This window comes from Clupea harengus, chromosome 18, assembly GCF_900700415.2.
Source record: "Clupea harengus chromosome 18, Ch_v2.0.2, whole genome shotgun sequence".
In the NCBI taxonomy this organism is placed as follows: domain Eukaryota; kingdom Metazoa; phylum Chordata; class Actinopteri; order Clupeiformes; family Clupeidae; genus Clupea; species Clupea harengus.
Genome location: NC_045169.1, coordinates 5,902,665 through 5,918,570, shown reverse-complemented (window position 1 = coordinate 5,918,570; position 15,906 = coordinate 5,902,665). Strand labels below are relative to the sequence as shown.

At 47.4% G+C, this 15,906-nt stretch overlaps 1 protein-coding gene across 1 annotated transcript in view; it reads right to left on the bottom strand.

Annotated features, from left to right (window-relative positions):
- Window positions 1-510: 510 nt before the first annotated feature.
- The window catches only part of plcb3 (phospholipase C, beta 3 (phosphatidylinositol-specific)), a 45,359-nt gene continuing 29,963 nt past the window's right edge, over window positions 511-15,906 (bottom strand). Inside the window, 27 exon segments of the mRNA XM_031585512.2 lie at window positions 511-2,952; window positions 4,196-4,282; window positions 4,650-4,707; window positions 4,922-5,011; window positions 5,273-5,331; window positions 5,334-5,351; window positions 5,808-5,967; window positions 6,071-6,180; window positions 6,355-6,464; window positions 6,602-6,652; window positions 8,141-8,255; window positions 8,465-8,473; window positions 8,509-8,564; window positions 8,740-8,844; window positions 9,077-9,176; window positions 9,489-9,650; window positions 10,124-10,278; window positions 10,532-10,656; window positions 11,458-11,542; window positions 11,965-12,061; window positions 12,389-12,456; window positions 12,647-12,748; window positions 13,550-13,709; window positions 14,191-14,275; window positions 14,459-14,541; window positions 14,867-15,024; window positions 15,565-15,711. Of these exon segments, the coding sequence (XP_031441372.1) occupies window positions 2,668-2,952; window positions 4,196-4,282; window positions 4,650-4,707; window positions 4,922-5,011; window positions 5,273-5,331; window positions 5,334-5,351; window positions 5,808-5,967; window positions 6,071-6,180; window positions 6,355-6,464; window positions 6,602-6,652; window positions 8,141-8,255; window positions 8,465-8,473; window positions 8,509-8,564; window positions 8,740-8,844; window positions 9,077-9,176; window positions 9,489-9,650; window positions 10,124-10,278; window positions 10,532-10,656; window positions 11,458-11,542; window positions 11,965-12,061; window positions 12,389-12,456; window positions 12,647-12,748; window positions 13,550-13,709; window positions 14,191-14,275; window positions 14,459-14,541; window positions 14,867-15,024; window positions 15,565-15,711 (2,840 nt within the window). The 3' untranslated portion in view covers window positions 511-2,667.

Sequence of the window (15,906 nt, the reverse complement as noted above, 5' to 3'; positions counted from 1 at the left end):
TGCAAGCTTTTCACTCTGGCTCCTTTAAGGACGCCTCCTGGGGAGGGACCCGGGACCACTCAGACACGGGTGGACCGCTGGGATCCTGAGTGCTGACAGACCTTTTACCTTTTACGCTCGATGTACTGTACCTTTTTTTTCTTTTCTTTTCTTTAAAAAAAAAAAAATGCTTTTGAGACAGCCAACGGAAGTCAGGAAGGAAACTGCTCCAAACTGCCCAGTATAATGACACCCGTTCAAGGTAAGCACACAATCGTATATATATATATTTTTTTTTTCCCCCCCTGTTTTTGTTCTTTGTGTGGTTGGACAGTTTCTGTTGTTTTCATACCATACGATCCCTGCTCTCACAGGCCGCTGCTGGACTGGCAGCTGGATTGATGTGAACACTAAGGTCTAAAACCCCCTGCTAAATTAGATTAGGGTGAAACCTTTATGCCATCATTCCAAGCATCCTGCATGATCAGTGTGCAGAGATGCTGAGATGCTGAGGACACAATAGAAGGGGGGGGGGGGGGTGTAGCGCTGTATTCTGTTCTGGGCACAGGCATGAGTCACCCACCCTAGCGCTGTGGTAGCAGCGAGCACTTGGGTGATGATGGCCAATTAGGCCTGATGCAGTGTGACTAAAGCGCCTCTCTATCGCTGTACCATCTACTTTATCTCCACTTATAATTGCTGTTGTTTCCCAGATTGGTCCTGTGTGTGTGAGAGTTAATGTGTGTGTGTGTGTGTGTGTGTGTGTGCCAGCGAGTGTTTGCGTGTGTGTGTGTGACTGGCCCCAACTGAGAAAAGAAACTAGCTGCCCTCTGTGAGTCAGGGGCATGGAGAGAGTCCCCAGCTGGCAGTGTGTGTGTGTGTGTGTGTGTGTGTGTGCACGCGAATGTGTGTCTCTGCAGACACTGCGTGTCTGTGTGTGTTTTTAATTTTGGCTCCAAGGACAAGAGGAGGCAGCCGTGTTAAAAAGAGAGACAGAGAGAAAGATAAAAGCCCAAACACACTACTCTTATCGGCAGTCATTAAAAGACTGAAAACAATCCTTAGACGGATGGATGGATAAAATGGAATATAAATCTCTGTTTTAAAAGCCCAAGTCCGATTCCTCAAGAGGAGGGTATATTACGCAACGGGGTTAAGAGTTGAGCCTCTCCCTCCAGGACACTACACTTCTGTCCTGCTCTCACTTTAAGGCACTGGATAGATCACAAGCAAACTGTCCACCAGAGAACAAAGATTACAGGCCCAAACTACACTCACTCACACACACACAAACCCAAGCTTGCATGCAACACACACACACACACACACACACACACACACACAGACACACACACTGCATTGCCCCTGTGGCTTAACCCCCAAGTTAAGGGGTGAACAATAAAAAGGGCGAGACAGTTTTCTGGACAGTGGAGTGTGTGAAAGCTTCTGGGCTCACAACACACACACACACACACACACACACACACACACCGATTGCACATGGAATTACAGCCTCAGGATTAGATTGGATTACAATACAAGCCCACTCACATATGGAGGTGGAGAGGGAAGGATAGAGGGGGATGGGGAGAGGAGGGTGTAGCAGAGAAAGAACACCAAAAGAGAGTGAGGTGGATGAAATCATTGAAAAGGTTAACAGAAAACCATAAAACAGAGAGGGGACTGAAAAATGTGTGTGTGTGTGTGTGTGTGTGTGTGTGTGTGTGTGTGTGTGTGTGTGTGTGTGTGTGTGTGTGTGTGTGTGTGTGTGTATTTCACTGCTGGAGGGAGGGATCTCAAACACTGTAATCCTGTCCAGTGGCAGTCTTGCAATAGATACTCACAACTGCCTTGTCTTGGTGTGTGTATGTGAGTTTGTATAGTATGCATACGTGTGCATGTATACGTACATGTATGCCCACATGAGTGTGTGTATGTGTCTGTACACATCTGTTCGCATTTGGGGGTTCACTTTAAAATGTCACCATCCAGTTAAAACTACAAGGCCATGCAAGCAGTGACCTGGTGGCTTTGCGCTCACTGGCACAAAAAGACAATGTCCAGGCTTCTGAACGGGTCTCGAGTTGGTAGCGTAGCTTCACTGAACTCTATGTAAACAAGCACCTCACCGCGCTAGCGTCACGCTAACTCAAACGCTCCTCTGAACTGCCAAGCGAGGAGCTCAGGAGACTGCGACGACACCGCCACCTGGTGGACTCTCACAAGCAGTACAGTCAAAGCGCCTCCATTCACAAAACATGATATAAAAAATAAATTATAAGAAATAAATCTCGCGCATTGCTCGCCCCGCTCCATGTATCCACAGGAGAGAAAGAAAAGAAGCACCTGGAATGCTGACATGGACAGACGATAAAGCTAACAGGTGCTAATGTTGACAGGTGGATTCATCACTGTTTTCAGGGCCTGGATAATAATAAAAAAAAGCTTTGGTAGGAGAACGCTCAAGCCAATGGAGCGAAGCAGGGCAAGATGCAGTGAAACAAAGAGAGAACAAATCAACCATTTAAAATAATCTAACTTAAAAAAAGAACAGTAATAATTACACCACCTTTAGTAATACTATTAGTATATCATGATCCAGTGAGAATAAATCAATGAGAAGGTTGTTTAAAATCCAATAGATTTTTTCCCCCAAAAATTAAAAAAAAGGATGTGACTAATGCCTATTTATACAGGTGTAAGCTCCGCCTCCGACATGACTGGCGTGTTGGAGAGGGAGGAGTCAGCTAGAGAGATGGTGCTATTGTCCAGGCTGCGCCCCGCGCTGTGACTGGGCGAGTGGTAAGGGGGCGTGCTGCAGTTGGAGCTCGGACTGCTGTGATTGGCCAGCGGGCTGAAGAGGGCGTCGCTGCACAGGCCCTTGCTCTCTAGCTCCCCCTGCAGGTACTGGCAGATCTCGTCGGGCAGCCGCTGCAGCTCGGCCTCCAGGTCCCGCTCCAGCCTGGCCTGGTGCTGTGAGGGGGGAGAGCAGAGACAGCACTGCACTCATATCATGCACTGTTTTACAGACAAGACAAGCCATCAATACGGATGATAGTTTAGCAATTAAGCTCATGATTTGGCAATCAATTCGATAATTAGCTATTAAGCTCATGATTTGGCGATCAATTGGATAATTTGGCAGCTTTATAATAATAATAATAATAATAATTCATTTAATTTATAGCGCACTCTATATTCGGCTGAATCTCAGAGTGCTAAAAAGCTTCTGGCTCAGAATAAAAACCAGATCTGTTAACAGGGTTGCCAGCAGTCTGGCAAACAACCAACATGATAGTGACGAACTTTTTAAGTTGGACACATGACAGCACGGCACACTGGCTTGCAACAGTGGTCCTTATGGGTTTGAGACACATCATTGTGTGAAAGAGATTTTTAGGTCTTTAAAGACTTTCAGCTAGTGGGAATGGTCTGGTTCTGTAAGCAGGTGCATGGTGCATGGTGCAAGTGGCGCATGCTTTTGCATGCGGATGAATGCAACACTTCAACACTCTGTGAAGCTCAATCAGTAAAATAGTGTGTCGGTGATGGAGTAGGGGTAAGGTGAGTTGTGGTAGCTGTTCCTGGATCAGTCTGTGAACCACCATAGAGGAGTCTAGATCATCCAAAAGAGCTTCAGGACGAGCAGAGGAGTCTGGATCATCCAAAAGAGCTTCAGGACGAGCAGAGGAGTCTGGATCATCCAAAAGAGCTTCAGGACGAGCAGAGGAGTATGGATCATCCAAAAGAGCTTCAGGACGAGACAGACTCCTGACACGGAGCTCATGCCACCTCTGTACCGCCACACCCTCTGTCTGTTGGGCAACGTGTGTTTGTGTGTTATTATTACTGAGCTAGAGGCCAAACGGTTCCCTTATTCAGGGAACTGAGTCCTACAGCCAAAAAGGAACCTATTTGATGTACTCCGGTGGGGGGGCTAACTCTGAACCAGGAGGGAGTGTGGACAACAAAGCCAAAGTTTTGACTCTGAGGATAAAAAGATGCTCTGAACTTCACCATGTGGAGAAGAAAGGGGAGAGCCAGGGATTGAAGGGATTGAACTGACAAAGTTGTGAATAAAACAGCCGGCACTAGAGAGATGGTTGGAAGGGCTACCAGCACAGTATGGTGAGAGCCACAGGCGAGAGCGATGGGGAGGGGGAGAAGGGGTGAAAGAAGAGATAAAACAAGACAAAAGAGAGGGATGGTAATTCACCACTGGTTGATCGGCCTCGATGCTCTTCAAGACCTCCACCTGAGCCAGCTTCAGTTTGTCCTGACGCTTCACCTGCTGCTCCTCCAGCTAGAGAGAGAGAGAGAGAGAGAGAGGGAGAGAGAGAGGGATGGAGAGAGAGACAGAGAGAGAGAAACAGACAGACGGAGAGAGAAAGAGAAAGAGAGGGACAGAGAGAGAGAAAGAAATACAAACAGACAGGTGGGGAAGGAGGAGAGTGAGTGAGAGAACGAGGGAACACATTTATCAGTGTGTCAGGAACGAGTTGGCTCTGACTAAAGCACCTAACTATCTCTCCGTCTACATTTGCTCTGCTAATAATTGCTGTTGTTTCCCAGACTGATCTGTGTGTGTGTGTGTGTGTGTGTGTGTGTGTGTGTGTGTGTGTGTGTGTGTGTGTGTGTGTGTGTGTGTGTGTGTGTGTGTGGATACTCACTCGGCGGATCAGGTGGACAGACTCCTGGATGTGTTTCCTATTGATCTCATTGGACTCCCTGGACAAACACAGGGAGGCAGTGAAGTAGATGGAGAGAGGCAGAGAGAGAGAGAGAGAGAGAGAGAGACTCATGAGACGGACGAGCAACAGGGAGACCCCAGAGGGATTGAAATAAACCACAATGAACGAGGGAATGAAGAAATATGTGACTGAGAAGAAGAGAGAGAGAGAGAGAGAGAGAGAGAGAGAGAGAGAGAGAGAAAGAGACTCACGACTCGGCCCTCTCTCTGTCTCCCTTCTTGGCTTCTATGATGCTGTTCTGTCTCTTCCTGTCCAGGATCTTCTGAAGCTCCCGCTTCTCTCTGGAGAGAGGAGACATCAATCACTTTAGAGAGTGTGTGTTTAGAAACACACACACACACACACACACACACACACACACACACACACACACACACACACACACACACACACACACACACACACACACACACACACACACACACAAACACACACACACACACACACACACAGTTCATCTTTCTGACACAAACACAGACACCCCCTACCCTTATACATACAGACATCCACAGACAAAATCATGAACACACACACAGACTTACTTTTCACAGATGTCTTTGAGTTTCTTCAGCTGTGTAACTTGGCAATCACTAGCAATTTTCCTTTTAGTTTCTGATAAGACTGTAACACATCACAAAAAAACATTTAGTCAAAATCACAACAAATCTAGCAGTGTGAACATGTGTGTATGAGCCTTGTCCTAGATTAGTGTGTGCATATGTGTGTATGTGCCTTGTCCTAGATTAGTGTGTGCATCTCTAAGGTGTGGTATAGGCTTGTCAAAAGAGGGGTAGTGACAGAGATGGATAGAGACGTGAACAGAGAATGTGTGTGTGTGTGTGTGTGTGTGTGTGTGTATATGAGTCTGAGATGTATGTGTGTACATACCTGTCTGGTATGTGCATGTGTATACGTGTGTATATATATGTGTGTGTGTGTGTGTGTACACACATGTACCTCTTTGAGGTGTGTGTATTTCTTCTCTCTCTCCAGTTGGTGCTGGCCCTGTCGGAGCATGAGTGTGTGTGTGTGTGTGTGTGTGTGTGTGTGTGTGTGTGTGTGTGTGTGTGCGCGTACCTCTTTGAGGTGTGTGTATTTCTTCTCTCTCTCCAGTTGGTGCTGGCCCTGTCGGAGCATGAGCAGCTCCTGCATCTGCCACTCTCTCAGCTGCACCGTGGCCTTCTGGTGCTCCACGTCCAGAGCACACAGCTCCGTACGCACCGGGTCCTCAGGCTCACTGCACACACACACACACACACACACACACACACACAGGAATGAATAAATAAATACACAAATAGAACAAACACACACACAAACACACACAAACAGACCCTTACTGTTTTTTTATGCTCATTCTCAGCTTCTTTTCAGCTTGACTGCGACGCCTCTGAATGTCCGAGGTCACCTTGTGACACCGACTCCTCTGTTCCTTACTCACGGACCACACCTGCAACACACACACACACACACACACACACACACACACACACAGTACCATTTTAGATGAGTCACAATATCTAATGACTGACTGAACGACAACAATCTCTTTCTAGGCTGACACTAGTATGTGTACTAGTGTGTGTGTGTGTGTGAGTGCGCGCGTGTGTGTAACCAAATTCACCTTCCTCATGTGTTTCCTGCGCAACTCCTTAAGCTCCTTGCACTGTTTCTTCAGCAACTTCACATAAGCCTTCTGTTGTTTCAATTCATCTATAGACTGGGCCTTAATTACTGTAGAACACACACACACACACACACACACACACACACACACACAGAGTAAGATTCTGGCCAACCAACCCCATTGCCTACACAGACAGGATAGACCTACTGAAACATGATGATGAGGATGGTTATGAAGGTCTTACCTGCTAGTACAGTGTCGATGAGGGACTGTGATGACTCTTTCGGGGCAACGACTACACACACACACACACACACACAACACACACACACACGCACGCACACACACACACACACAGAGACAAGTAACTGACAGTGAGATCAATGTTGCATGAACAATACCCTCAGGAGGAGTACAGAGGAAATGGAAGCAATGGGGGAAAAACAGGAATCCTTTGGGGAAGAGAGGACACAGAAAAGAGAGAAACTGATTCAAACTGATGTCCAAATGCAAAGACTTTGTTTCTGTTTTCAAGGATCTGACTCCCACATCCATGGAACGACTAAAATAAATCATGGTGGTTTCTAGAAGAAAACAAGAAACATTCCACGCCTCCCTTTATTTTGTTTACTGTGACATAAGGGATGATTATCTTGTAAAATACCTCACACTGCAGAAACACTTTATCTATCATCATTAGTGGCACGGTGGCTCAGTTGCTTGCACTGCTTGCACTGCTGCCTCACAGCAAGAAGGTCATGGGTTCGATTCCCGCATGGGGCGCTGTTGGCTCTGGGGGGCAGGTCCTCCCCAGAGTGCACAGTGCTCAGGTGGGCTATCTCCCGGGCCTTTCTGTGTGGAGTTTGCATGTTCTCCCCGTGTTCACAAGGGGTTTCCTCCACTAGGAACCCCAACAGTAAAAACATGCAAAATAACAGAACTCATGTCCATCCCTGACCAAAGATGGACAGTTCACTTCACTTGGTCCCCGGGCGCTGCAAAGCTGGCCACTGCTCCTGGGGGGTCCTTGAGGAAGGACGGTCCAGGATGGGGAAAAAGCAGAAAATAAATTCACCGCGACCTCAGGCCTACCTGCGTGTGTGTGTGTGTGTGTCCTGTGTCGCCTCCATATATGCACGTGTGTGTTCCAGTGTGTCGTGTGTGCCATTAAAAACCTGACAAAGGTCTTAATTATATTATAGCCTTAGCGACACATTAGCTTTGGTATTTCCATCCCTGTCGCCTTTGCCTCAGGTGGTTGTACCGCTCTATACATACAAATGACCAATCATAGAGAAGGAGAGAGAGGACACTTAGTAAATAGAACCTGTGAGTGCGCCGTGTGGAGTTCTCACCAAACCAGTGTGTGTGCTGTGTTTTAATAACGGACCAGGGATACGGATGAACAAAGACAAAGCAAATCGGCGAAACTCAAGTCCACAGCACACCAGAATAGTGTCTGGGTGAGAGATGTCAAATCTGTAGGCCAAGAAGGCTATCTTTAAGAAAAGAAAACCGAGCGCTCGTTGGAAGGAAGAGCCTGCATACTGTAGGGTAACAAGGAACCTGAACTAATCCCTCCATTTTGAACAGCTAGGATTTGGAACTTATTCAGTGCAGGCCAGGCTTACATGAGAGAAGGCGGTGGTGTGTCCCGCACGGGGAAATGAATGGAAAGCAGACTGAATACTAAACCATGGAGACTGATTTAGAGAAAAGTGGAAAGAATGAGGAGGGACAGATGGAGAAAGAATCCAGGGTGGTCGGGGTGATCTGTACACACCTGCTCCGGGGATGGGGACGTCTTGGAGCTCAGGGGGGAGTGGAGGTGAGGGAAAGGGGTTAGGGTCTTCAGGTCGATCGTCAAATGCCTCCCGCTCCTCTTCCTCTGAAACGTGCTGCAAAAGGAAATGTGGTTATGCCAATGGACACGTCTACACACACACACCCCTACACACACACACCATTATTTCAAACACCAGAACATAATTAAGAAATTATAAATATAAAATAATTATAGAATATATAATACAATAGAGGGTCATTTAGAAATTATTTCCTGTTTGTGTTGCATCATATTACACAATTTGTGCACATTTAAACTGACCTCATCTTCGCATCAGCCAAAAGGCCAGCGTGCCGGAATCCCTATGGGTCCAGGCCAAGAGAAACGTGCTTGATGGGGTTAGTCAGGGCTTCAGCATACTCTACCATGTATACACACACACCACACACACACACACACACACACTTAAATGTAATCAAAACCTTGCTATGGGTATACCAAACGATCTGAATTACGAGAAAAATATTTCACAATTCAATTTCTGGTGTTCATGGGAGTTGGAGTCTCCAACGGTTACAATTAGCGTTCATCCATACCTTGGTGCTCATTGGGAATGTAGTCCTGAGCCTCAATGTACACCAGCAGAGAGGGAAGCAGGAGAGGCTGATTCAGCTCATTCTTCAGGACGATGTAGTGGTAGCCTGCCACACACACACACACACACACACACACACACACACACACACACACACACACACACACACACACACACACACACACACACACACACACACACGCACACACACCACACACACACACACACACACACACACACACACGCGCGTTAGAATCCGACTAAAGTAGGCTGAAATCCCTGAGCTACAGGTCCTGGATCAGGCCGTATTTTGGGCTGATCCTGCCGGCTGCACTTACCTGGGCGCAGCGCCAGCACGGGCAGGATGCGGTGCCCAATGAACTTCCCACTGTCCTCAAACACCGCTACTCGCAGCGAGGCTAGATTGGGCAGGATCACCTGGAGGGAAGGAAGAATTAAAGGGAGAGAAGGAAGAATTAAAGAGAGAGACAGAGAGAGAGAGAGAGAGAGAGAGAGAGAGAGAGAGCGAGAGCGAGAAAGAGAATGACGGAGAGGAAAAAAGAGGGAGACAGAGAGAAAGGATGGAGTTAGAGCCTGGGATAAAGTGTAATACAGAGATTTCCAGTTAAATGCTGACATAGCCTGTAGTCATGGCTGCATAAGACAGACACAAATACACCTAATATACAATGCTGGGTTCTGCATGGTCATTATATGCTGTGTGTTGTGTGTGTGTGTGTGTGTGTGTACCTTATTGAAGACAAAGTTCTCATCAGGCCACACGGGGTCCAGTGAGTTGTTGTTGGAGGTGCGAGTGCGGTACTTCCTCTTCGTGTCGGAGGGCAGGCCAAACATGTCCACCTCCACGTACACGCCCACCTTCCTCTCGCTCAGGAACTGGCCCGAGATGATCTGAGATCAGAGAAACACGCAGACACACGCAGACACACACACACACACACACACACACACACACACACACACAGACACAGAAACACACACACACACAGAAACACGCAGACACAAACACACACACACACACACACACACAGAAACACGCAGACACACACAGAGAAACACGCAGACACACACACACACACACACACACACACACACACACACAGACACAGACACAGAAACACACACACCACACACACACACAGAAACACGCAGACACAAACACATGCAGACATTAAAACCTAATTAACACGTCATTACAACATTATCTGAGAGTAGATAAAACATCATCCATTCTAAAGTAATAGAGATAGGTTAGCAGCACGACGACTGATTATAACCAGCAATCAGTCAACATGCGGCGATACGATAAGCCTTCGTCTGAGTATACTTTGCAAACACACACGCACAAAAAACACACACTATACCGTGATTTTGACGGTGTTGGCCACGATGCCATCCACGATGTTTTCAGTGAAGGGGTCGAAGTGTTTGTCTGTGCGACGCATGAACTCTGGCTTCAACAAGTAGCCACAGCCCCCATTGTACTCAAACACACCCATGTTCAGCTGCATGGGCAGGTCTGTAACACACACACACACACACACACACACACACACACACACACACACACACACACACACACACACACACACACACACACACACACACACACACACACACACACACACACACACACACACACACACACACACATTCCTTGACCATAAGTCACATAGGGGTAAACACAACTCTGTTTCAAGATTAAGAGAGGACATTCATGGTGATGATGATGATGATGCACAGAGAAGAAGTGAGAACTGCGCTGGCCTTACCGAGGGTCTGGAAGTTGAGCGCCACCATCTGGCAGCCGACGTTCCAGAAGAGGTGGGGCATGTAGTTACTGGAGTCCACCCGCGTGCCCTTGGGGTAGATTCGACTCAGCTGCTTCTTATTGTATCTGAGAGGGGTGTACTAAGGACACACACACGGCCACCGGATGGCACCATACACTTTTAACACACACACACACACACACACACACACACACACACACACCTGATGGCACCATACACTTTTAAACACACACACACACACACACACACACACACACACACACACACACACACACGCGCGCGCACACACGCACACACGCACACATGCACACACACACAATACAAAAAATACACCCACATACAAAAGGCAGTATAATCAAGCAGGATTTATGAGTACTTCTATTATCTTGTGTACACACCCACCAAAAACAAAGCCTATCCTCATCTAAAGGCAATAAATAAGATGAGAAGAGAATGAATCCTGGCAGACACTGGTGAAATATCGGGGGTGCTGACGTCCGTATACAAAGACTCAGGAAATGAACGTGGACCAGGAAGGAAGAGGTATTACATTTGTATTTCCCTACAGTCATCGGATTATCACACAAACACACACTCACAAACACATATGCACACACACACACACACGCATGCACGCATGCATGCATGCATGCACGCGCACACATACACACAAACACATATGCACACACACATTAACACACATAGGCACACACACACACACACACACCTGATGGCACCATACACTTTTAACACACACACACACACACACACACACACACACACACACACACACACACCACACACACACACACACACACACACACACAACACACACACACACACACACACACACACACACACACACACACACACACACACACACACACACACACACCAAAGGATACTCTACAAATTCCATCGGAGAGCTCTTCAGCGTGTCCATGCCTTTGGTCTCCACAAAAGAGGACATCTCATAGTACTTATTTCTCTCTGAGCAGAAGGGAGAAAGAAAAGAAGAAAGAAAGAAAGAAAGAATGTTGAGATTCATTTCACATGGGTTTGACACAGTGGTTTGAGTTTGGGCACCAGTCCAAGAGAATGAGTTTAGCCAGCCTCCGCACAGCATTTGCTCCGTCACACAGTGAGTGTGATCCATCACTACAGCAGGGAAACTGAATCTGTATCAGTCTACTGTGTGTGTGTGTGTGTATGTGTGTGTGTGTGTGTGTGTGTGTGTGTGTGTGTCTCATTTATTTCCCTGTGGCGGGGAAGTGAGGGGGCGGACAGGTGCCGTTAAGCCTAATGAGGCTTCCCATGTTCCCTTATTAGAGAATCAAGCAACTTGAATGAGTCATTCAAAGTTAATGTTTAACCCCCCACCCCCCCCACACACATACACAGCTGCTACTTACTGGTTGCTACTTCAAAGGTCTTGAACTTGACTGGCTCGATGTAGTTGACGAGAGTGGACATCTCCTCCGTGGCCATCACCTCACTGCTGGCCGTGCCCTGAGACACAGAGGGGCGTTACTCACCGACTCTACTGTTACTGGGGAGGAGGTGTGGACACACACACACACACACACACACACACACACACACACACACACAACCCCCCTACTCACACATACACACACACACACACACAAACAAACACGCACGACCACACAGACCCACGAACACGGCAACATATGCAGAATCACACACATACGCTAACACATTCGTAGTCACACACACATGCGCACTCATGCACACAGCCAAACACACAGCCAAACACACACATATACAGTACATACACGCACGCACGCACACACACCCACACACACACACACATACTTCATCTGAGTTTGGCTTCTTGAGATCTGCCACCACCTCTTCCTCCTCATCTTCCTCACTCTCCACATCTAAAAAGTCAAAGCATTATTTCATTAATATGTACAATACACCATCCCCATACCTAGTGACAAGGTGTGAACAGATGTGAACAGATGTGAACTAAATGTGTGCAGACACTATCGGCATAATGTGACAAGCTTAGAGGTGATCTTCGTGTTTTTGATTGGGTGAAAGGATGTCAAGCAAGCGGTGACCAACCAATAGATTTGCGGGGTTCGCTGTCTTTGACCATCCTCTCTGCGAGCTTCTCTTCCCCATTGGACAGAATGTGGTTGCTTTCGCCATCAGACAAAGGACAGTCTATGCACATTTGCAAACAAATAGATAACCACACAGTGATAGACACACAGGCAGACAGGCAGATAGACACACACACACACACGCACACACACACACACACGCACACACACACACATTAAAGAATAGAAGACGGTGCATGGAATGCATACTCAGCTGGCAGCAGAGGCACACAGAGCACAAGCGTTCAGCCACTCAGCCGTGTATATGAGAGGAGCGGTCCTGGAGGACGCTTTGCATATCTACTGTAATATCTGGGATCTGTTTGCATCCTCATACCTGCGGCTTGAGTTTACAGGGAGTGAATGGAGTGCACTGTGCGTGAACGACCATGCACCTTTATGATCATGCAGGGGTGAGCAAATGTGAATACTGTTTATTTGTGTGTGTGTGTGTGTGTGTGTGTGTGTGTGTGTGTGTGTGTGTGTGTGTATTCTCAGAACACATTTGTGTATGTGTGTGTGGATTCTCAGAACACATTTGTGTATGTGTGTGTGTGTGTGTGTGTGTGTGTGTGTGTGTGGATTCTCAGAACACATTTGTGTATGTGTTTGTGTGTGTGTGTGTGTGTGTGTGGGGGGGGGGGGACATGTCTGTGAGTGTGTATGTATTCATTTGTGAGAATCTAATATAGTGTATTTCCACTAAATGCACTGTGTGTGTGTGTGTGTGTGTTTTTAGGGGGGGGCGGGGGTACATGTCTGTGAGTGTGTATGTATTCATATGTGAGAATCTAATATAGTGTATTTCCACTTATGCACTGTGTGTGTGTGTGTGTGTGTGTATATATATATATGAACCCACCATTCACAGTTGAGGCCTGGTCAGAGATGTCCCCACTCATAGTGTTCCTGCGCCTCACGCTGCCCCCGTTGGTTGTGCGGTGGTGGTGCTTCTTCTTGTTCTTGATCAGGATCTTCCCCATCAGCTCCACGGGCGAGGGCAGCTGCTGACCTGGGTCCAGCTGGGAGAGGGGAGGACACGTTGAAGACAGACCCCCATAGCTGTGCTGAGGCCAGCCTTCATACTCACTTGACCCGGCTTAACTCTGACGCTATCAATAAGATGAGGACAAGATCTCAAGTGTTCCCTGTACTTATGGACATACTTAGAACAAACTGTAAGTTTCAATGAAATTTGTTTTGTTGTGGACATGTGCGTTGAACCACGTCCAGCTTAGCCTGAGGAAACAGCCATGCTACGTTTCCAAAACATTCCAGTAACCATTCTACAACATTCCTGGAATGCTTGTAACCAGCAGAGCAGGCATAGATAGAGGTTGGGGGGAACGTTAGATGGAAGGCACGGCTATCCTGTTGCATTCTATTCTGATCTAATGAGTTCCTTGCGGAGAGGCTTGGTTGTTGTGGCTTGGACACAGTTGGCATACTCAGATTGCCTCGACCTTTGAACTTGTGCCCCTGCCAAAAATAAATGAGACTCACCGGGTATTTCTCCAACGGGTCAATGAGGAGCGCATCGCCAAAGATGGTGCGACAATACTCTGCCATCTTGGCTTGCTGCTTCGCGCTGGATAAGAGATAGAGAGAGACAGACCGAGAGAAAGCAGACAGAGGAAGAGAAAGGAGAGAAAACATCGACATAAATGGGGATGAAAGGGATGAAAGCAGATGAAAGGCGTCATGGGTGAAAAGTATTTTCATTTTCAAGGATTTGCTGGTCGTCTCCATCTCCTAAAAAGGGAGGACTTACGAGTCCACGTGGTTTTCAAAGGAGAGGATCAGGGGATACGGCGAGGTCTTGAACGCGCTCTCTGCGATGGCCTCAATCACTTCCTGTTAGGAGAGGAGACAGGATGGAGAGAGAGAGAGAGAGAGGGAGACACTTTCACATGGTGCCAGCACAGTGGGCCCAATAGAGGCAGCGCAAACAGAGTTGCCATGGAGGCCAGCTTCCACACGTGCGTTTGAGAGCGCTGGCCTCGGACGTCACCAGGCAACAAGAGACAGATGGACGGACATGAAACAACAAGGGACCAGAGGAGAAGAGAAATATGTGGAGACTGTTCAAAAAAATTTAAAAAAAGGAAGCGCAGGGATTGGAAGAAATGTGTGTGTGTGTGTGTGTGTGTGTGTGTGTGTGTGTGTGTGTGACACATACCTTGAAGGGGATCTCGGTGGTCATGGTGAAGCCGTGGGTGATGTAGGGCTCCTCATCAGGGACTCGGCCCTTCCAGCAGTCCAGCTCCACGCAGCGGCAACCTGTCAGCAACACCTGTCTGTACATCTCCACTGAGGACAGCCCCGTCAGCTGGCCCACTACACACACACACACACACACACACACACACACACACACACACACACACACACACACACACACACACACACACACACACACACACACACACACACACACACAGTGCAGGAGAGGAGACAAAGGGATGAAAGGGATTGTTTAATGAAGACCAAGTGCTTGCGTGTGTGTGTGTGTGTGTGTGTGTGTGTGTGTGTGTATTCATGTGTACTTGTGAAACATATGTCCTTACTGGAGTGGATGAAGTAGTGGGACCATGACTACTGAGTGTGTATGTATGTGAAATGTGTGTGTGTGTATGTATGTATGTATGTATGTATGTATGTATGTATGTATGTGTGTGTGTGTATGTAAATGTGTGTGTGTGTGTGTGTGTGTGTGTGTGTGTGTGTGTGTGTGTGTGTGTGTGTGTGTGTGTGTGTGTGTGTGTGTGTATGTGTATGTTAATGTGCGTGTGTGTGTGTATGTATGTACGTGTGTGTGTGTGTGTGTATGTATGTACGTGTGTGTGTGTGTATGTTAATGTGTGTGTGTGTGTGTACCTGTGAGGTAGGTGTTGTGCGAGGAGTTGCAGAAGTAGTGGGACAGTGGCTGGTGCATGTCGTCAATGATGTCCAGCCTCTCAGGAGGAACCACAGAGCTCTCCTCTCCCCCCAGGTAGCGACTGAAGCCCATCAGAGAGATCTGATCTACACACACACACACACACACACACACACACACACACACACACACACACAGACACACACAGACACACACAGACACACACACGGAAAAGGCAGAGGGATAAAGAACAAGGCAAGACAGGCTACAGCAAAGCAAACACTCATAACTGCAAAAATCAAAAATCAACTGTGCGTGTGTGCGTGGGTGTGTGTGTTTGT